At 44.2% G+C, this 27,086-nt stretch overlaps 1 protein-coding gene across 3 annotated transcripts in view; it reads left to right on the top strand.

The window, feature by feature from the left end:
* Positions 1–27,086, top strand: part of igsf9ba (immunoglobulin superfamily, member 9Ba) — a 104,378-nt gene that overhangs the window by 11,463 nt on the left and 65,829 nt on the right. For all 3 annotated transcript variants that reach the window (XM_052467651.1, XM_052467650.1, XM_052467652.1), the window contains exons 2-3: positions 18,207–18,404; positions 21,853–21,999. In XM_052467651.1, coding sequence (XP_052323611.1) covers positions 18,207–18,404; positions 21,853–21,999 — 345 coding nt within the window. The remainder of the gene's footprint in view (positions 1–18,206; positions 18,405–21,852; positions 22,000–27,086) is intronic.

The raw sequence follows: 27,086 nt of genomic DNA, 5'->3' as shown, positions 1-27,086 counted from the left end.
GCAAGCCTCCCCCTTTTTCCTCCAAACATAAAGATGGTCATTATGGCCAAACAGTGTTATTTTTGTTTCATCAGACCAAAATACATTTCTCCAAAAGTACTAGATTTGTTCCCATGTGCAGTAGCAAACCGTAGTCTGGCTTTTTATGATGGTTTTGGAGCAGTGGCTTCTTCCTTGCTGAGCGGCCTTTCAGGTTATATTGATATTGGACTCCTTTTTACTGTGGATATAGATAATTTTGTACCTGTTTCCTCCAGCATCTTCACAAGGTCCTTTGCTGTTGTTCTGGGATTGATTTGCACTTTTCGCACTAAAGTACATTCATCTCTAGGAGACAGAACACATCTCCTTTGTGAGCGGTATGATGGCTGCTTGGTCTGATGGTGTTTATACTTGCATGCTATTGTTTGTACAGATGAAAGTGGTACCTTCAGGTGTTTGGAAATTGCTCCCAAGGATGAACCAGACTTGTTTGAGTTTATTTTATAGTTACATGGACAGTGTACATTAATCAACGTTTCAGTAAAAGTGCCGGTTTTAGCCAGCCGGCAGGTTATTAAAAACAATTACAATATAGACAATCATTGAGCAGTGAGCACACACAGAGCAACATAGGACAAGCAAGATATAGCATACAGACAGAGCAACATAGAACAAAAAGCAGCAAGACAAAATTCATAAAAGCAACAAAGTGTTTCCACACCTCACAAGCTACAGACAACAGACAACATGGAAAGTGGCAATACACAGCTAGGGATTACGTTCACAAATCTGATTGACCTTTAGCCATGTCTTCATACATTTTGTGAAAGTGTGATAGATGGTGCAGTTATTTGTGTCTGATGGCAGTGTATTCCAGACATGGGAAGCTCTCACAGAGAAAGCGGATTTACTAAAGGTGCTTTTCCTTAAGGGAACTATACAGTCACCTCTCATGGCAAAAATTGTGGATCTGCTGCCATATGTTTGGGTTTTCTGTTTAAGAGAAATACTGAGTGGAGGGGGAGCCAGACCATTTAGGATCTTGAATACAAGACATGCGTCGGTGTATTGCACAATATTTTCCCAACTCAGGAGCTCATGCTTTCTGAGGATATAATAGTGATGATGGCTATTGGGCTTCCTATCAAGCACAGTGAGAGCCTGTTTCTATACAGACTGAATAGGTTTTAATGTTGTACAGCAAGCTTGGGCCCAACTAGTCAAGCAGTATGTTAAGTGGGGGAGTATCATAGATTTGAAGTACAGTTTTGCTACCTCTGTAGTCAAACAATTTCGTATAAATCGGAAATTAGCTAGGTTGAATTTGGTTTACCTGAATTACCTTTTTCACATGCTTTTTAAAAGAGAGGTTGGAATCAAGTATGATGCCAAGGTACTTAAAATCAGATACCACCTGGAACTTCTCCCCTGACACATAGACATCTGGTTCAGTAGCATCTGTTGCCCTCTTTGTGAAGAACATGCAAACAGTTTTTTTCACATTGAGATGCAAACACGAGTCACTGAGCCACTTTGTAACCTGGACCTTTACAGTAGTGAGTTCTTGTGCAGCTTGTTGTTTGCTCTTTGCATGCACATATATCACTGTATCATCTGCATACATTTGAACTTCAGACCCAGTACAGACAGAAGGCAGATCATTAATGTACAGGCTGAACAGGAGGGGCCCCAGTATTGACCCTTGGGGCACACCCACATCATAGCTAAGATTGGGCGACAGCTCATTTTCATCCTGACACTGAGTTCTGCCTTCAAGGTATGATTTCATCAATCTCAAGGCACCAGGGGAAAAGTTGAACTTGGACAATTTTGTGATGAGAATCTCATGGTTAACAGTATCAAAGCCTTCCTTAGGTCCAGAAACACAGCCCCAACAATGCCCCCTTTGTCCATCTTGGACTTCACATTTTCCAGAAGAAAGCAGTTGGCTGTTTCTGTGGAGTGTTTCGCTCTGAAGCCAAACTGCATGGAGTGTAATGTGAAGTGGCTGTTGTTGAGGTGGGCAATCAGTTGTTCTGTACACACTTTTCAACAACCTTTGACAACACAGGTAGTATACTAATAGGCCTGTAGTTACTCACGTCAGCAGGGTTGCCAATTTAAAGATGGCCGTTATTATGGCCGACTTCCATACCCTTGGATGTGTTGGTGACCTTAGTAATGGGCCAATTAGTGACTCTGTAGTTTTTAAGAAAGGTAGAGTCCAGCCCAAACACATATTTGGCTTTAGAGTTCTTTAGTGAGCTAATCACCTTGTTCACCTTTGACTCAGAAACCTCCCTTATGATGAAGACAGGTTGAGCGTCATTCACTAGCACTGAGCCCAAGAAACAAGTGGAGGGGTTCTGTGTCAGTACCCTGACAGAGTTAATAAAGTAGGAATTGAAGTTGACCAACAAACTTGTTGAGGTCCACAGTTGTTTTCTGAAGTATTGGCAAAATAATTTTGATTTTCCCATGATGTCAAGCAAAGAGGCACCGAGTTTGAAGGTATGCCTTGAAATACATTCACAGGTCCACTTCCAATTGACTCAAATGATGTCAATTAGCCTATCAGAAGCTTCTAAAGCCATGACATAATTTTCTGGAATTTTCCAAGCTGTTTAAAGGCACAGTCAACTTAGTGTATGTAGACTTCTGACCCACTGGAATTGTGATACAGTGAATTTATAAGTGAAATCATCTGTTTGTAAACTATGTTGGAAAAATTACTTGTGTCATGCACAAAGTAGATGTGCCAACCGGTTTGCCAAAACTATAGTTTGTTAACAAGACATTTGTGGAGGGGTTGAAAATGAGTTTTAATGACTCCAACCTAAGTGTTTGTAAACTTCCAACTTCAACTGTATGTTGGTATGTGTTTACGTATTCTGTATTCTTAGTTAGTTAGTAAATAAATATTTAAGCCAATTTTTGTATCACTGATTCATCACTTAGGTTAGGGTTCGTGCAGACATCCAAGGATTATGCAACGTTCAGAATGAGACTGATGAGATAATAATTAATAATTGACTGTTAATGATGTAAGAGATATTTAGATAATCTTTAGAGTTTAAGCCGGGAGATAGTATCTCTGTAAACAACTGTTCCCGTGGTGCCCCAAATTCCTAAAGAGTTAATTGTTACATGATTACTTTAGTCAAGTAATACTGAAATGTAGTAGGTAATTATTTGATTTATTAAATAGCAGTCACAACAACACACACGCACGCACGCACGCACGCACGCACGCACGCACGCACGCACACACACACACACACACACACACACACACACACACACACACACAGTGCTCTGATGTGACCGTCAGCACATGCAGGCTGTCATTCAATTACCACCCTGTCAGTGGCCCATCCAGCCCAGTCACTGCACATCCTTGAGATTCCTTCTCTAGTCTATATTATTCCATTACATCCTGGACATTGTGTGTTCTGTCCAGCTTAATCTGTGCTCATATCCTAGTACTCATGGTATTGCATCACATACATACACCAGAACACTGTCTGTGCTGGTACTGAAGTGCTTGTAGTGTCATATTCACCTTAGCTCAATGCCCAATTTCATATCTCTCTCAAAGTTCTCAACACGCTATCACAGATTAAAGTGAAATAGACACAAATTATTTATTCGAACTTCGTTTCAGGCACACAAAAAATGTTTTAAAAGGTTGTCCACCAAACTATTTAATTTTTCATAGAACATTCGTGTACAATACACAATTTTCTTCATAACAAATTCAAATTTGTTGTGGCCAACATTAGCTATGTTAGCTAGGTGACTAATGTTAGCGAGGCTAAGGGTTAAAGTTAGGATTAGGGGTTAATTAAGGTTAGGGTCAAATCAAATCAAATTGTATAACATCAAGGCGGTGGCCCGTTCCTGTAGGTTCATGCTCTACAACATCCGCAGAGTACGACCCTGCCTCACACAGGAAGCGGCGCAGGTCCTAATCCAGGCACTTGTCATCTCCCGTCTGGATTACTGCAACTCGCTGTTGGCTGGGCTCCCTGCCTGTGCCATTAAACCCCTACAACTCATCCAGAACGCCGCAGCCCGTCTGGTGTTCAACCTTCCCAAGTTCTCTCACGTCACCCCGCTCCTCCGCTCTCTCCACTGGCTTCCAGTTGAAGCTCGCATCCGCTACAAGACCATGGTGCTTGCCTACGGAGCTGTGCGGGGAACGGCACCTCAGTACCTCCAGGCTCTGATCAGGCCCTACACCCAAACAAGGGCACTGCGTTCATCCACCTCTGGCCTGCTCGCCTCCCTACCACTGAGGAAGTACAGTTCCCGCTCAGCCCAGTCAAAATTGTTCGCTGCTTTGGCTCCCCAATGGTGGAACACACTCCCTCACGATGCCAGGACAGCGGAGTCAATCACCACCTTCCGGAGACACCTGAAACCCCACCTCTTTAAGGAATACCTAGGATAGGATAAAGTAATCCTTCTCACCCCCCCCCCCCTTAAAAGATTTAGATGCACTATTGTAAAGTGGCTGTTCCACTGGATGTCATAAGGTGAATGCACCAATTTGTAAGTCGCTCTGGATAAGAGCGTCTGCTAATTGACTTAAATGTAAATGTAAATGTACATTTACATTACATTTAAGTCATTTAGCAGACGCTCTTATCCAGAGCGACTTACAAATTGGTGCATTCACCTTATGACATCCAGGAGGGAGTGAAAGGATGCCAGGTCCGCAGGGAGGCGAGTTTTCCTCCATTTCCGCTCGGCTGCCCGGAGCCCTGTTCTGTGAGCTCGCAATGAGTCGTCGAGCCACGGGGCGGGAGGGGAGGACCGAGCCGGCCTGGAGGATAGGGGACATAGAGAGTCAAAGGATGCAGAAAGGGAGGAGAGGAGGGTTGAGGAGGCAGAATCAGGAGATAGGTTGGAGAAGGTTTGAGCAGAGGGAAGAGATGATAGGATGGAAGAGGAGAGAGTAGCGGGGGAGAGAGAGCGAAGGTTGGGACGGCGCGATACCATCCGAGTAGGGGCAGTGTGGGAGGTGTTAGATGAGAGCGAGAGGGAAAAGGATACAAGGTAGTGGTCGGAGACTTGGAGGGGAGTTGCAGTGAGGTTAGTGGAAGAACAGCATCTAGTAAAGATGAGATCGAGCGTATTGCCTGCCTTGTGAGTAGGGGGGAAGGTGAGAGGGTGAGGTCAAAAGAGGAGAGGAGTGGAAAGAAGGAGGCAGAGAGGAATGAGTCAAAGGTAGACGTGGGGAGGTTAAAGTCGCCCAGCACTGTGAGAGGTGAGCCGTCCTCAGGAAAGGAGCTTATCAAGGTATCAAGCTCATTGATGAACTCTCCGAGGGGACCTGGAGGGCGATAAATGATAAGGATGTTAAGCTTGAAAGGGCTGGTAACTGTGACAGCATGGAATTCAAAGGAGGCGATAGACAGATGGGTAAGGGGAGAAAGAGAGAATGACCACTTGGGAGAGATGAGGATCCCGGTGCCACCACCCCGCTGACCAGAAGCTCTCGGGGTGTGCGAGAACACGTGGGCGGACGAAGAGAGAGCAGTAGGAGTAGCAGTGTTGTCTGTGGTGATCCATGTTTCCGTCAGTGCCAAGAAGTCGAGGGACTGGAGGGAGGCATAGGCTGAGATGAACTCTGCCTTGTTGGCCGCAGATCGGCAGTTCCAGAGGCTACCGGAGACCTGGAACTCCACGTGGGTCGTGCGCGCTGGGACCACCAGATTAGGGTGGCCGCGGCCACGCGGTGTGGAGCGTTTGTATGGTCTGTGCAGAGAGGAGAGAACAGGGATAGACAGACACATAGTTGACAGGCTACAGAAGAGGCTACGCTAATGCAAGGAGATTGGAATGACAAGTGGACTACACGTCTCGAATGTTCAGAAAGTTAAGCTTACGTAGCAAGAATCTTATTGACTAAAATGATTAAAATGATACAGTACTGCTGAAGTAGGCTAGCTGGCAGTGGCTGCGTTGTTGACACTACACTAATCAAGTCGTTCCGTTGAGTGTAATAGTTTCTGCAGTGCTGCTATTCGGGGGCTAGCTGGCTAGCTAGCAGTGTTGTTTACGTTACGTTGCGTTAAAAGAATGACAATAGCTGGCTAGCTAACCTAGAAAATCGCTCTAGACTACACAATTATCTTTGATACAAAGACGGCTATGTAGCTAGCTATGTAGCTAGCTACGATCAAACAAATCAAACCGTTGTACTGTAATGAAATGAAATGAAAATGTGATACTACCTGTGAATGCGACCGGGTTGTTGAGTTCTATTCAGTAGACGTTGGCTAGCTGTTAGCTGTTAGCTGTTAGCTAGCTAGCAGAGTCTCCTACGTTAAGGACGACAAATAGCTGGCTAGCTAACCTCGGTAAATGAAGATAATCACTCTAAGACTACACACTCTAAACTACACAATTATCTAGGATACGAAGACAGCAAAGACAGCTATGTAGCTAGCTAACACTACACTAATGTATTTGTATTTGCTACATGTTACATGCTCCAAATACAATGAAATGCTTACTTGCAAGCCCTTAATCTACAATGCTTTACGAAGTTAAGACAACAAATTAAAGTAAGTGTTAAGTAAAAAATAGAAAATAAAAGTAACAAATAATTAAACAGCAGCAGTAAAATAACAAGTGAGGCTATATACAATACGGTGACCAGATTTCTGAAATGAAAACCGGGGACATTTCCAGTTCGGCTGTCAATATATAATTAAAATATCCAATGTCATTATCTATGAAATAAAAAAGGGGAACAATTCCGGTTTCATGTAGTTAGTCTAACAGGCACACTGTGATACAGAGAAAACAACTACACTACAGAAACACTATAGACAAGACAGAACTGGCCGATCTGAACAGCCATTCAGTGGTCCTGCTAGAATAAGAGCAGAAGAGAACATGAGCAAAATGGAAAAAACAGACAATAGTATATGTGAAATACTTAACAACATAATAAAGAAATAAGATGCTGACGAGATTGGTAACTACATAATATACTTATACCAACCTAATCTGTATATTTCTCAGAAGAATGTATCTTCTTCAGGATTGATCTGTTTTTGGCCAGCTTCTCCATGAACTCCTGGCAGGGGAGGTTGAATTTTGTCTTCACAATAAGCATGGACTTGATGGTAGAAATAGTGAACCTATTTCTTCTGTCCATATATCATTCATTTGGGAGAACACTCTCTCGACCGGTGCATTACTTCCAGGTATTCACATGACAACATATACTAATCTAGACAGGTTAGTGTGTGGGATGTCGTTCTCTTTTAAGTGGTTAACCACTGTGCTCCATCTCTGACTAAGCGGTGTCTCAGATGTTTTCCATTCTTCAAGCGATCCCCCCTTTAGGAACTCTTGCAGGCCAGTAACCTCGTCAAACAATGCATCCCCATTGATTGTCAAATTGGGGCATTTTTCCTGCAGTGTGCCTGCTGCCTTCTGGATCTCTTCATGCAGAAGTTGCCTTTTTAAAAGGAAACAATGTAAATCTTTTAGACTATCTTTGTGCTTTCCCCATGCTTGCAAGTAGTTCACAGCCATAGTGAAGAATGATTGGGATGTTTTGTGAAAGCTCTCTTTAGACATGGCTCCATTTTCCTCTAGCTCTCTCAGAAGTCCTCTGACCAAAACTGGAATGAAGTTGTCATCACGTCTTGCAGTCAATTTTGCCTCAATGTTTCTCAGAATTGCAGCTGACTCCACAACACAGTGGTTCTGGCCCGCCAAGCATCTTGATCGTGCCACTGAATACGGTCAAGTTTCCATGGACAAAGTCCAGCCAAAGTTCAGTCAGTGGATCTTCGAACATTGTTCACAGGACAACAGGGCCTTTGTCTTCAGAAAGAAAAAAGGATTTCAATGGCACATACCTTTTCAGCACTCTTTCTAGTGGGAGGGGTACGGTCCGGAAGAGAGGTGCTGGGTTCCGTTGGCTGATGTATTGGACCCTGAACTGCTGCGAGAATTCCACCGTTGCCGGCCGGATCGCCCTGCTCCTCGCCCTCCGGAATCTTACACCAACTATGGAGTCAGCAGGAGCAGTTACCCCAGTCAGAGGAGTCGAGGAGCGCGTCCAGGAACATGCGGCAATGCTACATCATCTCGGTGCCATGATGGATCTCGTTGTCCAGACCATGGACCACTGGGAGAGACAGGAAGTCTCTCCAGCTCCTCGACCAGCACAACCGAGGTTGCCTCTACCCGTCCTGTCTGGATCCAGCTCCAGTGGGATGCGTCTCTCCCTTCCAGGGAGTATGATGGGACGGCTGCACAGTGCCAGGGGTTCCTTTTACAACTGGACCTATACCTGGCCACCGTTCACCCAGCTCCCTCAGGAAGGGAGAGAATATCCGCCCTCATCTCATGCCTCTCGGGGAGAGCTCTGGAGTGGGCAAACACCATGTGGAGAGAGGAAGACGCGGCGTTGGACCACTTTGAGGAGTTCACCCTCCGATTCCGGCCCGTCTTTGACCATCCGCCCGGAGGGAGAGCGGCTGGGGAATGACTCTTCCGGACCTTGGCCGCCGGAGCAGGATGGAACGACAGGGCCCTCATCGACCACTATCGATGCAGCCTGCGTGAGGACGTCCGACGGGAGTTGGCCTGCAGGGATGCCACCATCACCTTTGACCAGCTGGTGGATCTGTCCATCCGGTTGGATAACCTGCTGGTCATCCATGGACGTCCTGAGGGGGCTCTGTCGGTTCCATCTCCCAGCAGTCCCGCTCCGGTGCCCATGGAGTTGGGAGGGGCTGTGTGCGTAGGGAGGCTGGAGGAGGGGCCTTCACGTGCACCATCATCATCTCCAACCTCTACCTTGTAATGTTTTGATGGTAGATTTGTCACAGATTGAGTCAGTGTCAGGAAGAGGATTTAGGCACCCTGGGGTGACATGAAAACCCCACAATGGCTCCAAATGTAGTACATTTATTATTTATATTTATTAAAATAGTAAATTATCTCTTATCACATTGGCCTTCGATAATGTCAAAATATTTCACGGCTATTGTTCTAGCTGGTATAATTACAGCCCAAAGTGCCTGGCGAGTCCACACACACACACACACACACAAATATGTGATCGTTATTGCAAGTACAGTAAAGAGTACTTTTCATGCAAGTGCCTTTATCGTCACTGTGGCTCAAAAGGCAGGTTAGAATCTCCAGCGTATTTAACTCCTAACTGTACATGCTGTTCTACTGTGAACATTTTGGTTCTGCTCTGGACAGATGTTGATTGACTCAGAATAGATGTATTTTATTGATTACGTGAGCTGCAACAGAAGGAGACTGCTTGCAGTGAGTAACTGTGTCTACTATTGGTAGTGAACCTGCCTATTTAACTGGTGCCAAATAATCTGGAATTATTGCCCGGCATTGTACTCTGTGACATGAACTGCCTCTGATTTAGCTAATTTACCTAACAGATGTAGACAGCAGCATAGTGTACTGGATAAAGTCATCCCTTCAGGAATTTGTTTTGAGCAGGATCAGCACTACTGTTAGTTGTAGTTAGGAGTTAGGATTAGGGCTGTTGTGGTGACCGTATTACGCACACCGGTGGTCACTAGTCATGAAGGCAGTCAAATTCCTCATGCCTGTTTAGTCATGGTAATTAGGTTTTCTCCAAGCTCTGATCCTGGTCATTAGTAGCCTACCAAACTTGCTAACTGCCTGGTACTCAGCACTCTATTGTCCCTCTAATCACTCTGGCATTAATGCAAATGTTTTCGAAAATCGAATCAAACACACTACTAAAAAGAGGTGGATCTCATCAGCTTTCTACAGGCTAAGCCTACTATATTTATTTCTCAACTTTCCTAATATTAAGCACATTGCTTATATTTACAACAGAAGTACAGCCTACCTGGCTGGCATGAAAATAAACCAGGGGAAAAGCGTTGGCCATTCACTATTTAAGTGCATAGATGATATGTATTTGTTTTTACACTGCCCCTGTTTCGATACGGTGAATAATAATGGTGCATTCTAAATCAAAACAAATTTTACACATATTATTTAGTATATATACATATTAAATCAAGAATAGTCTGATAGGTGACAATATTAGCCTATCACTTGTAAATGATATATTATTAATGATGCCCAGCATAAGAAGCAATGCCTTTTTTTGCGACTTTTTCTAATCATAGTCGCACACCTCATGTAGCCTAGACCATGGGCCTATATGTTTTAATAAGGTTTCTATCACAACTAAAGTGGCCAAATAACTTCTTAAAATTAAGCAAATGACTCTGCTTTACAAGGGGTGTAGAGCCTAACTGTCACGTCAGTATTAATGGTCGGGAGACAAGCGCAGTAATGCGTAATAGGGTTTTTTATTTACACAAATTACAGCGTGCCATGTACAGGCGTGGGGACAAATACCAAATAAACACTATACAAAACACAGGGTTGAGACCCAAACAAAAAAGTGAGGAGTACCTTGAATAAATACACAATCGCACAATGATTATCACACGGGATGAGACCTGTAATCATCTGCACAGTACACGTCGCACGAAAGCCATAACAACACAGATAATCGACAGGACAGAAAGCCATAACAACACAGATAATCGACAGGACAATGGTGGACAAAGGGCACACTTATAGACTTACTAATCAAATGGGAATAGGGACCAGGTGTGCGTAATGACAGTTCCGGAGGGATCCGTGACACTAACTGGCATACATAAGCAGCACATGAATTTCAAGTTTGGGGAAGATCATTTTCACCATAAAAAGGCACCTTTATAATAAAAGCATTACATTCAGAATTGCATTTGCAGTCACTTTTGATAATGGTGTTTTCCGCTAATGGAACATTCTCGCTTATAGCCTACTACCATGTGCGCATTGCTGCGCTTCTAATGTGAAGAAATAGCCTAATAGTTTATCAATATTTTAAGCTAAGCGTTCTGATCTGTTGCGTCAGCCACATTGGAATGCAATTTTTGGGGGGATGCTAGTGGTTGTATTAATTTGGCAAAACTGTCCCAGACTATGTTTGGAATATTTATTTCTCGCATAGAATAGAATATGTCAACTTTTGTACTATGGGGGATAGTAGATTGACATAGGCTAGTGCTTTTGCTGTTCGTTAGGCCTACTCATCTTGTTGGCTAACAAAAAGTAAATGTGGACAGTTCCAATATCTTCAATAATCACCTCGGAATTGGATAAGGACACGCGCAGTTGCGTCTCCGATGTGTCTGTCTTCACTTGTAGCCTGTGAGAAAGGCCCGATCACAAAGGCCCCTACACTACAAAAGGCATGGATTTTTATAGACTGCAGTACAGCCACACAAAGGGGATGCCACCATGAAATTCTAGGCATTATCAAGTGCTTGTCAAATTGTGAATGAGTGACTGATGTAGTGTCTACAGCCTGCACAAAAAAATAAAGCAGAGCTCATGTCTTTCAAGTGTCTTTTTTCAAATCATCATTAGAGTCGCATCATACAGCCTTACAATGTATTAAACATCAAAACAAATAGCCAAACATTTGTAGAACATCTAAAGTTAAATGAATAACTCTAAATTAAGCATATAGGAATATCTATTTCTTTGTTAACTGCTCAACATAGAATAACCACATGTGCGCACTCCCTCAAATCATTTGGAGAAAATATCCTTTCTATTTTATTCAGCTTTGTTCAACTGTATTCTTCATACTATAAAATAATATAAAATAATGCCACAGAGTTCTAAGCAAATCTTGTCAGCTATATTAACTAGTGTATCCCAAAGCCATTTGTCATGGCCAGATCAGAACCTAACACAAGGACAACTCAGAGTATGCTATTCTGTTCTTCTGAAATAGACTACATTTTCTTCATATCATGCTTTTTAGACCTGTCTAAAATAAATTATTTATTTATTGTGAAGGTGCAGGCTATATTACATGGACTTATTAGACTTTTTAAAATGTAGATGTTCCTAAGGTCTGCATCAGTGACTTGTTGGCTATGTGTGAAAGCCAGGAGATACTAAATATGTTTATGTTAATAAACGGTCAATTGCCTTGGCTGTCGGAATGTCGTGACCGCCACAGCCCTAGTTTAGAAACATTAAAACATACAGTAGTTCTGAATTAGATGTCTAAGAAGGTTGTTACTAAACTAATATAGGGCAGGCTATAATATATTGACTTGTGGTCTTTTTGTTAGATGTATTGGTGCCTCAGTGATGACACCTGGTCTTTGAGATAAGCTCAACCTGTGAAGAGGTAGTGGAGGTTAGAACAGGGAGGGCCTATATCATGATTTGCACCGCTGGCATTTATGTCTTGTTGAGAGCGTAAATATGTTCCCTTGGAAAAACTCCCATAAACCCTGCCGGGTCACTGTGTCTCCATTAAGGAAATGAAAACGGCGGTATCAGTGAACCTTGTCCCCTTGTGATGATCTCATGAAGGGATTGGGGAGTTATTAGCCAGGCAGTATATTATCATGGGTCTTTATAGTAATTCCTACATTGCTCTATTCCCCTGCCCAGAACTTACTGCTCTCAGGGAAGGCCGACAAGGATCCAAAAAGAGCTCCTGAAACCTGAACTGTCTGCAGAGAACCAATGGGTTCCAGCACTGCTGTGCCCTAAGCATAGAGTATAGGATTTATAATGTGACAGCACTTAGTTCTCAAGCCAAACAATGTGGATAATATTTTATCCTCCTCAACTTGTGTATAGTACTTGGCCTGCTTGGTCCCTTACGTAAAAATACATGTGAACGCATGAATAGAGAAGAAAACATTGTACATGCGTTTTTCGCGTTGTTTGTAACTTCAAAACAAGCTGTATAGGGCAATAAGCAAACAGGAAAATGCTCATCCAGAGGCGGCACTCCTAATGGCCGGAGACTTTAATGCAGGGAAACTTAAATCCATTTGACCTAATTTCTACCAGCATGGTAGAAAAACAACTCTAAACCACCTTTACTCCACACACATAAATGTGTACAAAGCTCTCCCCCACCCTATATTTGGCAAATCTGACCATAACTCTATCATCCTGATTCCTGCTTACAAGCAAAAACTAAAGCAGGAAGTACGAGTGACTCGCTTGATAAGGAAGTGGTCAGAGGGCGCAGATGCTAAGCTACAGGACTGTTTTGCTTGCACTGACTGGAATATGTTCCGGGATTCTTCCAATGGCATTGAGGAGTTTACCACATCAGTCACTGACTTCATCAATAAGTGCATCAATGATGTCGTCCCCACAGTGACTGTACGTACATTCCCCAACCAGAAGCCATGGATTACAGGCAACATTCGCATTGAGCAAAATGGTAGAGCTGCTGCTTTCAGGGAGATGGACTTTAACCTGGACGCTTATAATAAATCCCGCTATGCCCTCTGACGAACCATCAAACAGGCATATCGTCAATAAAGGACGAAGATTGAATCGTACTACACCGCCTCCGATGCTCGCCGGACGTGGCAGGGCTTGCAAATTATTACGGACTACAAAAGGAAGCACAGCCGCGAGCTGCCCAGTGACATGAGCCTACCAGACGAACTAAATAACTTCTATGCTGCGTTATCACTCTCTCCGTAACCGATGTGAGTAAGACCTTTAAACAGGTCAACATTCACAAAGCCGCATGGCCAGATGGATTACCAGGACGTGTACTCCGAGCATGCGCTGACCAGCTGGCAAGTGTCTTGAAGGACATTTTCAACCTGTCCCTGACCGAGTCTGCAATATCAACATGTTTCAAGCAGACCACCATAGTCCCTGTGCACAAGAACACCAAGGTAACCGGCCTAAATGACCAACCCGTAGCACTCACATCTGTAGATATGAAGTACTTTGAAAGGCTGGTCATGGATCATATCAACACCATTATCCCAGAAAACCTAGACCCACTCCAATTTGCATACCGCCCCAACAGACCCGCAGATGATGCAATCTCTATTGCACTCAACACTGCCTTTTCCAACCTGGACAAAAGGAACACCAATGTGAGAATGCTATTCATTGACTACAGCTCAGCGTTCAACACCATAGTGCCCTCAAATCTCATCACTAAGCTAAGGACCCTGGGACTAAACACCTCCCTCTGCAACTTCCTAACAGGCCGCTACCCTGTTCACCCGTGACTGCATGGCCAAGCATGATTCCAACACCATCATTACGTTTGCCGACGACACAACAGTGTCAGCCTGATCACTGACAATGATGGAAAAGAATAATAATAATGTGGTTTCATGTGAAATCATGTGGTTTTCCGGCAAGGGGAGGCTCATTTAGCTTAACCAGTGTTTGTAAAGTAGCCCATGTAATGTATTGCTTTTCTCTTGCTCATGGGTTACAGTTGTTGATCACCTTATAAGTAATCCAAACTATCTAGATGCCTTATAATCTATTAGTGTGGAAGACACATGTTGAGTCAATAAAAATATTAAATTAAATTGATAGAAGAGGGCACGATTTCAGGTAACTGAGTATTGAATTCTCTGATAAGTCTTCTACAGAAAAATACAGCGTTGTCCATCACAGACTGCCGAATAGATTCTCCAAACGAATAGATTTGTTTTCTGAAAATAGATCCAGTCATTGGGCAGCTACAACACACAGTAAAAGGGTGCTGTGAAAACTGAGAGGAGATAGGAGTAGTCTATGATCGAAATACGGGGTGTGTAATGTATGCTGCACAACTAATATGTTATGAAGGTGTTATAAATAGGGGTGTTAAGGCGTGTATAAAGGTGAAGGCTAAATGTAATCGACTCAACAAGTTAGCAACAATTTCAATGGAGACTGAATTAGTTAGTGCATGTATAGCTCTTCAAGGTCAGTTCAAAGTAAGATCTTAAGTGGGTGTGGTGTGAACTGACAGAGTGAAGGAGACTTAATTAGTCCGGGTCAGGTCCTGCAGGGCTCATGTGATTTTGTTGTGCGACAGAAGCAGAGTGGGGGAAACAGCTTTCCACACAAGCTCATTAGGTCATGGTGTTTACGGTCTGTGGAGCAGCGGCACCATGTCTACCACCCTCCAGCCATCACCACTCAGTCTCCTCTACCATGTCTACCACCCTCCAGCCATCACCACTCAGTCTCCTCTACCATGTCTACCACCCTCCAGCCATCACCACTCAGTCTCCTCTACCATGTCTACCACCCTCCAGCCATCACCACTCAGTCTCCTCTACCATGTCTACAACCCTCCAGCCATCACCACTCAGTCTCCTCTACCATGTCTACCACCCTCCAGCCATCACTACTCAGTCTCCTCTACCATATCTACCACCCTCCAGCCATCACCACTCAGTCTCCTCTACCATGTCTACCACCCTCCAGCCATCACCACTCAGTCTCCTCTACCATGTCTACCACCCTCCAGCCATCACCACTCAGTCTCCTCTACCATGTCTACCACCCTCCAGCCATCACCACTCAGTCTCCTCTACCATGTCTACCACCCTCCAGCCATCACCACTCAGTCTCCTCTACCATGTCTACCACCCTCCAGCCATCACTACTCAGTCTCCTCTACCATGTCTACCACCCTCCAGCCATCACCACTCAGTCTCCTCTACCATGTCTACCACCCTCCAGCCATCACCACTCAGTCTCCTCTACCATATCTCCCTCCCTCCAGCAATCACCACTCAGTCTCCTCTACCATGTCTACCTCCCTCCAGCCCTCACCACTCAGTCTCCTCTCACTCAGTCCTCCAGCCATCGCCACTCAGTCCCCTCTACCATGTCTACTGCCCTCCAGCCATCACCACTCAGTCTACTCTACCATGTCTACTGCCCTCCAGCCATCACCACTCAGTCTACTCTACCATGTCTACCACCCTTCAGCCATCACCACTCAGTCTTCTCTACCATGTCTACCACCCTCCAGCCATCGCCACTCAGTCCCCTCTCACTCAGTCCTCCAGCCATCACCACTCAGTCTCCTCTACCATGTCTACCTCCCTCCAGCCCTCACCACTCAGTCTCCTCTACCATGTCTACCTCCCTCCAGCCCTCACCACTCAGTCTCCTCTCACTCAGTCCTCCAGCCATCGCCACTCAGTCCCCTTTACCATGTCTACTGCCCTCCAGCCATCACCACTCAGTCTACTCTACCATGTCTACTGCCCTCCAGCCATCACCACTCAGTCTCCTCTACCATGACTAGAGCCCTCCAGCCATCACCACTCAGTCCCCATCTACCATGTCTACCACCCTCCAGCCATCACCACTCAGTCTCCTCTACCATGACTAGAGCCCTCCAGCCATCACCACTCAGTTTCCTATCACTCAGTCCTCTCTGTCACTGATGCATCAGATGCAACTGATACTACTGATGATTTCCTGCATCTTATCACAGTGTGTCCGCTGTTGCTTTGTACCATTAGCAGTTAGAATTTACACTGAAAGTGCCACATTTTTACTTTCAATAAGCATGATAAGTATATGCATATTTAGCTTTATTATAGGTTATAGGTGCTCTTTACTCATTCCCTTCCCTGAAAGTGGTCTCTTTGAGTCTAGCTTGTAGGCTACTTAGCCTCCGTATATTTTCTAATGCTTGCGTAGGCTGTGTTGCCGGTTTGTTTAGCTTTGGCTTTAGGTCTTAGCTACAGGCTGTTTTGTGGTCATGTGCAAGGTCCAGTTACTCAGCGTAGGGCACGTGTTCCAGTGGGCTGGTCATTAACACTAAGCCATGGATTTTTACACTGCTGTTTTTTGCATCGCTTACCAGAGAGACACAATGGCAGATTCCAGGAGTAAGGCCTGTGACTGGTAGACCACATCTCCACTTTAACAAAAAGTGTAATTTGATTAATTCTGCTCTGTTTCAATCCAAAATCTGTGCTGGCTAAATCAAATAAAGGGGATTAACTCTTCCACCGGATAAAGCAGATTAAACTGGTAAACACAATCACTGACTGATGCATAGGACCTTCAGGGGTGGAGCCTGATATAGAGGTAAAGAGGCATTATCACTGAAAGAAAAGGAATGGAAGAAAATATTTAGGGTTTTAAGTTGAGGGTGTTTAATTGTAAAGGAACAATGGAAACCGTAGCATTTCCTATTTTACACAACACTGACAATGATTTACACACACAGTTCCATTACAGAGACCTACCTAGATAATCGTACTGCTACCTTTTCCCCATCCTGAGGCGTAGCCTTTCTTTGCCACTAGTAAACTCGGATGCTGTACTTCCTGAAAACATTAGCAGCCATAATGCAAGTGATAGTGTTAATGAAAGTTAGTCAGACAGTATTTCTGTCGAGTGAATCGTTAGTATGTCTCTTGATCCCTGAAGTGATGTTCCCCCCAGGGCGAGGGGAGAGAGGGCAGAGGGGCGGCCATACTCAGTCTGTCGGACACACAGTTCCATTACAGAGACCTACCTAGATAATCGTACTGCTACCTTTTCCCCATCCTGAGGCGTAGCCTTTCTTTGCCACTACTAAACTCGGATGCTGTACTTCCTGAAAACATTAGCAGCCATAATGCAAGTGATAGTGTTAATGAAAGTTAGTCAGACAGTATTTCTGTCGAGTGAATAGTTAGTATGTCTCTTGATCCCTGAAGTGATGTTCCCCCCAGGGCGAGGGGAGAGAGGGCAGAGGGGCGGCCATACTCAGTCTGTCGGATGGGATCCAGAGATCCAAGCTGGCTCAGTGAGAGCAGAGGTGGGGAGGCAGCTGGACAAAATTCATTCCCAGAGTGAGTGTTCTGCTGAGGAGGTAGTCCGACCTTTCAGCTGTCTGATAGGTCAACCCTCGGTAGTGTGCCTGGACATCCGTGGCTAAACGCCAGCCCAGCCCTGGTAACGCTCACAGTAAAGCCCATATGAGCAGCAGCTAGCTCTGATCAATGGAACTGCCTGGGCCTGGCAAGTTATAGTACTGTAGGTGACCTACACCTCAGACAGAGGTGTCTCACCAGGAGAGATGATGACACAGGAACTGTACAGAGTCAGACTGTCCTGTACTAGAACCATGGAAGTACCTACAAGGGCCACCAACACTGTAGGCAGGGCTGCTCAATCTTACTTTTGACGAGCTCCATGGCCTGTTTTATAGGCATTGGGCAACTAAGCAACAATGTCTTCTCTGCTTGGTCAGCACAGCACAGCTGTAGTGGTAGAGAACAGAACAGTACAGCACATGTACTGTACTGTTACCTCCCACCTTCTCTAAGATACGCTCTGCTCTTTGGTTAAAAGACCCTCTCCCGTTATTCCCCCAGGTGCCCACGGAGTGAGAGAGGAGCCCCGGTTTTTGACGGCGCGCGCTGGAGAGAGCGTGATCCTGGGATGTGACGTGTCCCCTCCCCTGGACGGCCAGCAGCCCCCCTACGTGGTGGAGTGGTTCAAGTTCGGAGTGCCCATCCCCTTCTTCATCAGCTTCCGCTTCCACCCTCCTCATGTCGACCCAGAGTACACCGGTAAGAGCCAAGCCTTCCAAACTACTCATGCCAGAGTAGCCTGCTGCCTAACACACACACACACACAAACACACACACACACACACACTTTTTAAGATCTGCCTGGCTAGCTATTTCCATTAATCCCCATTTCCCATTTCTCACCAAATAAATAATTAATCTGGGTGGAACCGAGACTAAATGTACTGTCATTGCCCGGCTAGACTGGCTAGTCCTGCAAGGCAGTCAATGTACTGTGTTCAGCCTACATTTCTGTGTCTTGATGTACTGTATTTAACCTATATTTCTGGGTCTAAATGCATTCATGATGGAGATGAGAGGTTTCGGATTGCCTTTTACAGTAGCAGAGCTCGTATGTGGGGGTAAGCTAGCTTCTCATGACTATCTGTCTCTGTGAGCTTTACATCGGCATAGTTGAAGACTGCAGTCTATTTTCTAATTCCACTATGACCTTATATTTTACAAGGGATCTTTTACAATCTTAGGTGCTGTTAAATAATGATGTTATGGTACAAATTGTATATAGGTTGTATTTATGTTAAAGTGGATTGGGGGTGGCAAACCTCTCTCTTGCAAGGAAAATACAGACTTTTACTTTTCGACTGAGTATTACGCTTCGGCAAGTGTCTTATTCAGTGCAAGAAAGAAATGGAGTGCTCCTCCTCTAGTGTGTTAGCCAGTTGCCCAAGGTGATATGCAAATCTAACATTTAAAATCAGCTATTTTTGCGCCAACTCAAGCAAAGAAACAATCAATAATTCAGATACTGTATCATATTTAGTTTTTTGGGGCTAGGCTGGTCTTACATCTCCCAAACCCAATTCCCAGTCTCTCCTCCAATCAGAGCCAGTGAAAAGCCTGCAGAGGGATTATGGTCTTTAAAGAACTGAAAGTTTAGCTGCATGGCTCTCTTTAGCTCTATTCTTCTCTGCTCTCTCTATAGCTATTGCAGCAGTGCAATGGATCGAAGCCCATGTGTGATATGAACAACCCCAGAGGGCCATATTCGCTGTAGGCAGCAGTAGTGTTAGATTACAGTATGTGTGAATGCCCTGGAAGGGTTGGTCTTGATGTGGATACAGTATTGTTAACTCTGTTTACAGCACAACTCTCACTCGGTGACAGATTGAACCTGAGGTCGATCCCTACCCTTCACGCCACTACTCACACCACTCAGCACTTCATCACACAGGCAAAAATAGACCTGACTTTTAAAGCCTTGCCTTATTACTGCAAGACTGCAGTCTCCCCCTTCCCTCTACCTTCTTCCCTTTGCCTTATCGATTTCCTGCTCAACAAAAACCCACCATTTTCTTCCCCAGGTATGGCAGCCGTCCCGGGGAGAGGCTATCTATTGCATCTATATGCAGCGCTGCTGGAAGACCAATCCAACCCGCCCTCGACACCAATATGTTTACCTGACATTCAAAATGAACAAACAAGCAACAGTACTTACAGGACAAACATTGCATTCGGAAAAGTATTCAGGCCTCTTCACTTTTTCCACATTTTGTTACGTTACAGTCACATTCTAAAATGGATTAAATAAAAGAAGAATATCTGCAATCTACACGCAATAACCCATAATGACAAAGTGAAAATGTTTGCAAATTTATAAAAACTTAAAAACAGAACATACCATTCTTAAATGGAAGAAGTTTGGAACCACCTAGACTCTTCCTAGAGTTGGCCGCCCGGCCAAACTGAGCAATCAGGGGAGAAGGGCCTCAGTCAGGGAGGTGACCAATAACCCGATGGTCACTCTGACAGAGCTCCACAGTTCCTCTGTGGAGATAGGAGAACCTTCCAGAAGGACAACCATCTCTGCAGCACTCCACCAATCAGGCTTTTATGGTAGAGTGGCCAGATGGAAGCTACTCCTCAGTAAAAAGCACATGACAGCCCGCTTGGAGTTTGGTAAAAGTCTCACAGACTATGAGAAACAAGATTCTCTGGTCTGATGAAACCAAGATTGAACTCTTTGTCTTGAATACCAAGCGTCACGTCTGGAGGTAAACTGGCAACATCCCTACAGTGAAGCATGTTAATGGCAGCATACTGCTGTGGGGATGTCTTTCAGCGGCAGGGACAGGGAGACTAGTCAAGATCGAGGGAAATATGAACAGAGCAGTACAGAGAGATCCTTGATGAAAACCTGCTCCAGAGCACTCAGGACCTCAGACTGGGGCGAAGGTTCACCTTCCAACAGGACAATGTCCCTAAGCACAGCCAAGACAAATCGGGCGTGTCTTTGGGACAAGTCTCTGAATGTCCTTGAGTGGCCCAGCCAGAGCCCGGACTTGAACCCGATCCAACATCTCTGGAGAGACCTGAAAATAGCTGTGCAGCAATGCTCCCCATCCAACCTGACAGAGCTTAAGAGGATCTGCAGAGAAGAATGAGAAGAATGAAAGAAACTCCCCAAATACAATCTTTTAGCGTCACCCCCATGAAGACTTGAGGCTGTAATCATTGCCAAAAGTGCTTCAAAAAGTACTGAGTAAATAAAGGGTCTGAATACTTATGTAAATGTGATATTATTATTATTATATATTTTTTTATAAATATGCAAATTTTTCTAAAAAACTGTTTTTGCTTTGTCGTTATGTGGTATTGTGGGAGATTGACGAGGGAAAAAACTATTTAATTGATTTTAGAATAAGGCTGTAACCTAACAAATTGTGGAAAAAGTCATTGGGTTTGAATACTTTACGAAGGCACTGTATATACAACTCAAAGTTTGGAATAGGATCTTTGTACCAGGGCACGGCTCTAACAGAGGTTTGAGTGTTTCAGTCTGTTCATCCGGCTTGACTGTCAGGGCTGTAGCAGAAGCCGTGTTGGTGCAGTGGGTTGGAAGCTGTGAGACAGATTTCAACATGCCTGGTTTCCTCAACTTCGCTCATTCTCTGTGACATGACTTCCTACTTTTAGATTTCCTCTTTATCTCCTGAGCTTTCAAAGAAAAGACAGTCTTTTTTACTATTTGACATGGAGTGCTTTCCTATTCCAAGCCCTGTGCTTCATCAGGAAGGGGGGGGGGGGGGGGAGAGGAGATATATATATATTGCCCTCCAGGTAATGTTATCCATTAATCCTAATACTGAATAGGTTAGGGGTTATCTAACAGCACCATCTCAGGCCACAGAGACCCAGAGAAGAAGTTTTTCTTCTGCTGTGTGATGTCTGTGTCAGCGGTATGTCAGTATGTTGGTGTGGGTTCTGTGTGTGATACTGTAGTGTCATTAATTAATTGAACAGTCAGTAGAATAATGAAAGAGCTGTGTAAGCTTCATCCATGTTTAGATATGCACATCATACTGATTGGTGTCCATGTTCATGGTGCTCTTTGGGTACACTGCTGGCCATATTGGGTGTACCGTTTGGATCTACTCAAATTTTATGGTCCTGACTCCTGACCCTCCCTGTGTTCTTCTCTCCACCCCAGGTAGAGCCAGCCTGCATGGGAAGGCGTCTCTTCAGATTGACCCAGTGCGCTCAGAGGACCAGGGCTGGTACGAGTGTAGGGTTCTGATGCTGGAGCAGCAATACAACACCTTCCACAATGGCAGCTGGGTGCAGCTCACAGTCAATGGTGAGTCACTGCGTCCCAAATGGCAGCCTATTCCCTATGTAGTGCACTACTTTTGACCAGGGCTCATATGGCTCTGGTCAAAAGTAGTGCACTATATAGGGAATAGGGTGCCTTTGTTTCACTTCACTGTCACTTTACTGTCAGCAACAACAGATTGGAGTGGGGTAGGTGTGGTTTGGAATTGGGACCCAATATGGGGAATGTGTTTCTACAGTGTAATCTCGTTAGATGTGTGTGCTCGAGTGATTCGTGACAATGTTCACCTCATAGGTTGCTTACATTCCATGCCTCAACAGTTTTCATTGGTCAGCCTCATATAGCTATACTGTAGCTAACTACATTCAGAAGTTTTTGTCAGAAAATTTATTCTCTCTTATTCGCCATTCAATGACTTGTCTGAGATTTCAGATTTACTGTGTGCGTGCTGATTTGTTTTATCACTTGTGCCATGTTTGGCTTTTTAGTGATTCTATGTGGTACTGTAAAATAATTTGTCCCCCAAAATAATTTTTTCATGATTTATGGCCTTTTCTTTGTAGTCACGTTGGCTATGTTTATTCTGAGATGCTAAAGCTCTGATGAGTGACAATCAGGGTTGGGGAGTAACAGATTACATGTAATCCATAACATGTCAGGGATTACAAAAAAACAGCAACTGTAATTAGTTATGTTACCTGCAAAAATATTGTAATCAAATTACAGATAATTTTGAAAAACTACGTGATTACGTTGAGGATTACTTTTTATTCAGTAAGAATGTTTGCGGAAAAAAATGTTTACACTTCCCTGTTCTCTCAATGACATTCAAAATAGCATTTAAAAAATACGCAAGTTTAAATTTTATCACCTGAGGGAGTCTGACCACAAGTCAGAGACCACTATGATGACACACCAAATGTGTTGGATCGCTGGAAAAGAGCAGGAATAGGCTTTTGTAGGCTACCAATGGTGCAACTGCTGTCGGCATCCAAAGATTATCCAACTTGAATAAACACTTAGAGGTAAGGATGACAGCAGTGTTGTAGTCTACAGCGATACGGATATCACTTATTATTGATATCTACATAGCGCATTGATGTAAATCACACTTCTGCTCTCTCATTTAGCGATTTGCGGCTTACAGATTGTGGTTGTTGTGGATGGCTCTTCGCAAATCTAAATGTGTATTTGAACCCAATAATGGTTTAATTCAAGAAGTGCAAGAACTTTTGGACAGGTAACTAGTAACTGTAACGGAGTACATTTAGAAAGTAACCTACCCAACCCATGTGGCAAATAGAACAGCTGTTTTCAGGAACATGGCACAGACAGACACATTTCAGATTGCCTTGGGGATAAAGGGTTGAGAGACTAGTAAGAAGGGGAATTGATTGTGGCCTGCTTAACACAGTTCCGGCAGGAAATGTCTGGAATAGTCTGTGAGCAATCAAACTGATGACCAGACGGGAAAAGAAACTGCACGTTTGCACTTCCCAGGAAGGCCCCAACGGGTTAGCGGCTAGCTGCTTCTAGCTATGTAATGTGTTCCAGTACATTGTTCAAGACTAACTTTTAGAAGGTTGAAAATGGTTTTAATTCTAGACATTCAGTTACATAGCATTATTTAGATATTATCTATGTCTTGTTAATGGGGCACTAACATGGCTGTCATAGAATGTTGAAGTATCATGCAGAACCCTCTATGTATAGTTCTGTTCAAGACCTAGAGTCAACTTACAGTGATGCCCATGATCTTTACTATTTTATCTTCTGAAAACCAAATCGGTTTTATATTTTCTGATGGGTTCTGATTTTATGTTATAATAGACAATAAAAAAATACTTTTCTTGGAGAAATGTAATATAATTTAATTGCACATTGTCGTATTCAATTTGGTTTGCAGGGCCGCAGATGCTAAAGTGTAGCTGCAGCATATCTGTTCATTCCAATTATTTTGGTCTCTCTGCTGGTGTTATTCAGATACAATACTTCTCTTATTTGTCCGTCCTCCAGCTGGATAGCGGTGGGTAGTTATTTCTCCATACAATGCAGGCATTTGAAAATAATGGGTTCAACTAAATGCAGTCGTCTCGTTAGAGTCATGTTATAACATTAAACAGTGTTTTTTCCCTCCAGATAGACACCTCACAAGGACTGAAGATATTATTAGTGTGACAGTTTGCAGTTTATACCGTCAGATTCACACACTCAAAAAGTATTTTTGGTTTGAACTTATGCTCACCCTCTGTGTGAGGCTCATGCATATTCTCATCAGGAACCTTCTAATCTGTAACTGATTTTAGATGCATATACAGTTTACTTGACATTGGATGAGGTTCACTGTAAACCTGATGGTCATTATGAAACTGAACAGGGAGACTACCAATGTGTCTATGTGTGCAAGCATACATCTACACACTGTATATTTGTGTGTGAGAACATTTGCATGTGTGTTACACCATACACAATACCCAAACCGGCCGCGTGCGCGATCACGACACGCCAGTTGAAATATTAAAACAAACTGAACAAATTATAGTAATTTAGGGACATGTCGAAAAGCATTAAACATTTATGGCAATTTAGCTAGCTAGCTTGCAGCTGCTAACTAATTTGTCCTGTTTAGCTAGCTTGCTGTAGCTTGCAAATTTGTCCTGGGATATAAACATTGAGTTGTTATTTTACCTAAAATGCAGAAGGTCCTCTACTCCGACAATTAATCCACACATAATACGGTGAACTGAATCGTTTCAAGTCATCTCTCCTCCTTCCAGGCTTTTTCTTCTTTGGACTTTATATGGTGATTGGCATCTAACTTTCATAGTTACCACGACGACCGCCCGAACTCAGTTCATCTTTCAATCACCCACGTGGGTATAACCAATGAGGAGATGGCATGTGGGTATCTGCTTCTATAAACCAATGAGGAGATGGGAGAGGCAGGACTTACACCACGATCAGTGTCACAAATAGAACTGACTTCTATTTCAGTGCTTGGCAACGCAGAAGCTCGTTGGCGTGCGAGCGGTGTGGGTGCAATAATTGAATAACATTTATGTTTGAAATTCATTTTGCAACTCTCGCGTACACGACGTGAGCGATGTGGTCAGCATGTAAGGGTACATGTCTCAGTATTTCAACGGTTCAGTGTGCGCGCACTCATGCATGTGTGTATAGTGGTGGGTGTGTAATGGTGGGTGTGTAATGGTGGGTGTGAAATGGTGTGTGTATAGTGGTGGATGTGTAATGGTGGGTGTGTAATGGTGGGTGTGTAATGGTGGGTGTGTAATGGTGTGTGTGTAAGGGTGGTTGTGTAATGATGGATGTGTACTGGTGGGTGTGTAATGATGGGTGGGTAATGGTGGGTGTGCATTTGGCTGTGGCTAAATGAGTTTCCTATCTACTGAGTTACACTCACGGTTGCCCTGCCAGGGAGTGTCACCTGCGCAGCGTCTAGGGGGGAGTTTGTGAACATCTGTGTGTGTTTGGTTTGAATGGCTTCCTGTGCAAGCGGGCACACTGCGTCTCTATGGCCGTCCTCATCAGTGTTCATGCTCAACTCACTCGCTTACTCATTCACTCGCCTATGCTCTCCCCCTCCCCTACTGCTAGACCTTTACACAATCACTGAGTTGTCTGGATCATTTGTTTGATGTGTCATTATCCTTTGTGTTGGAACCAGTTGTTGGTGTTTGAGCTCAAATAAAACAAGTCTAAAATATTTTGTTTGTCCATACCTTGTTTACGGCAGTGTAATGGCAGAGGTGCAAAGCATAAGGCTATTGCCTTGTTTTCCCAATTGGGTCTGTTGGGGCTGTACCTGAAGCCAAGCTCTCATGTCTACTGAAAGAGCCAGAGCAAAATGGCTGGCAGTGTTTGTGCTTATGTTGAGACATCTGTGAGTTGAATTGACATTCAGAGGCCTCATCATGGCTGCATGTCCTCTCAAAGGGTCTCTGTTGGGAAGGCAGGTGCTCTCCTGGCCATGCTTCATCACAGATACTAAAGGCAGCCTTTTCCTGTGGCCTGTGGAATCTACATATGATACACTCCCTGCTTTGAGTTCCTGTTTGCTGCCCTCTACTTCCTGCCAAACAGAAAGAGGATTCATGCCCACTCAGTGGCAGGTGTCAGATGGCAAGACCTTGTGCCCGAAAGACAGAGAGTTCACTGTGGTGCCTCCTCTCCTCTCCTCTCCTCTCCTCTCCTCTCCTCTCCTCTCCTCTCCTCTCCTCTCCTCTCCTCTCCTCTCCTCTCCTCTCCTCTCATCTCCTCTCCTCTCCTCTCATCTCATCTCATCTCATCTCATCTCATCTCATCTCCTCTCCTCTCCTCTCTTCTTAATTTAGTATCAGTTAGCAGTATGCTAATAAATCAGCAGCTTTTGGATAGTGTGAGAGAAACAGTGAGCGAGAGAAACATAAGTGAGAGAAACAGTGAGTGAGAGATTGTGCGTGTCAGCTCACACAGCTGCAGTAACTTCAGAGACAAATAGTCTTAAGGGGATCTCTTGGTGCCTTGAGGGAAAATTGTTGTTGGGTTGCGGATGGAAAGTAGAGTACAGTAAACAGTAAAGGGCTAAATATATGCTGCAATTTGATAAAAATGCATGATGATCCTTTCGTGCTGTAAGTAGTAGTCCTCAGGGAAAAGATGCTCTCTCTCCCACTCTGGCTGGCTCTGTACTGTAAATGTTCATTTTCTCTGAAATCTGCTCATAAAGGGAAATCAAAGAAAAACTGTGTAAAACTATGCAGTCTTCCAGGGAGCGGGAGAAAGAGAGATGGTGAGAATGAGGGAGAAATAGAGGAAGGCAGAGAATCAGAGTGAGGAGGGGAGAGAAGGAGAGATGTCGGGGAAAAGGTATGGAGCTCTAAGGAGGCCATCTGCTCGTGTAGAAAGGTCTACAGAGGGGAGTGGTGTGAATACAGAAGCAACTGAATCCAGGAATAAAGAAGATGTGAAAATGATGAAAGTAGGGCGAGAATGTGATGCTCGACTTGGCTTTTTGTAGAACATCTCCTAAATTCCCCACTTGGTGACACGTACTGATGTGTTGTAACTGATAATGGGCGGAAAGAATTCCCCTGTCACCCTATCCGCTCACG

This window comes from Oncorhynchus keta, chromosome 18 (genome assembly GCF_023373465.1).
Source record: "Oncorhynchus keta strain PuntledgeMale-10-30-2019 chromosome 18, Oket_V2, whole genome shotgun sequence".
Classification (NCBI taxonomy): Eukaryota; Metazoa; Chordata; class Actinopteri; order Salmoniformes; family Salmonidae; genus Oncorhynchus; species Oncorhynchus keta.
This window is presented reverse-complemented; position numbering and strand designations above follow the sequence as displayed.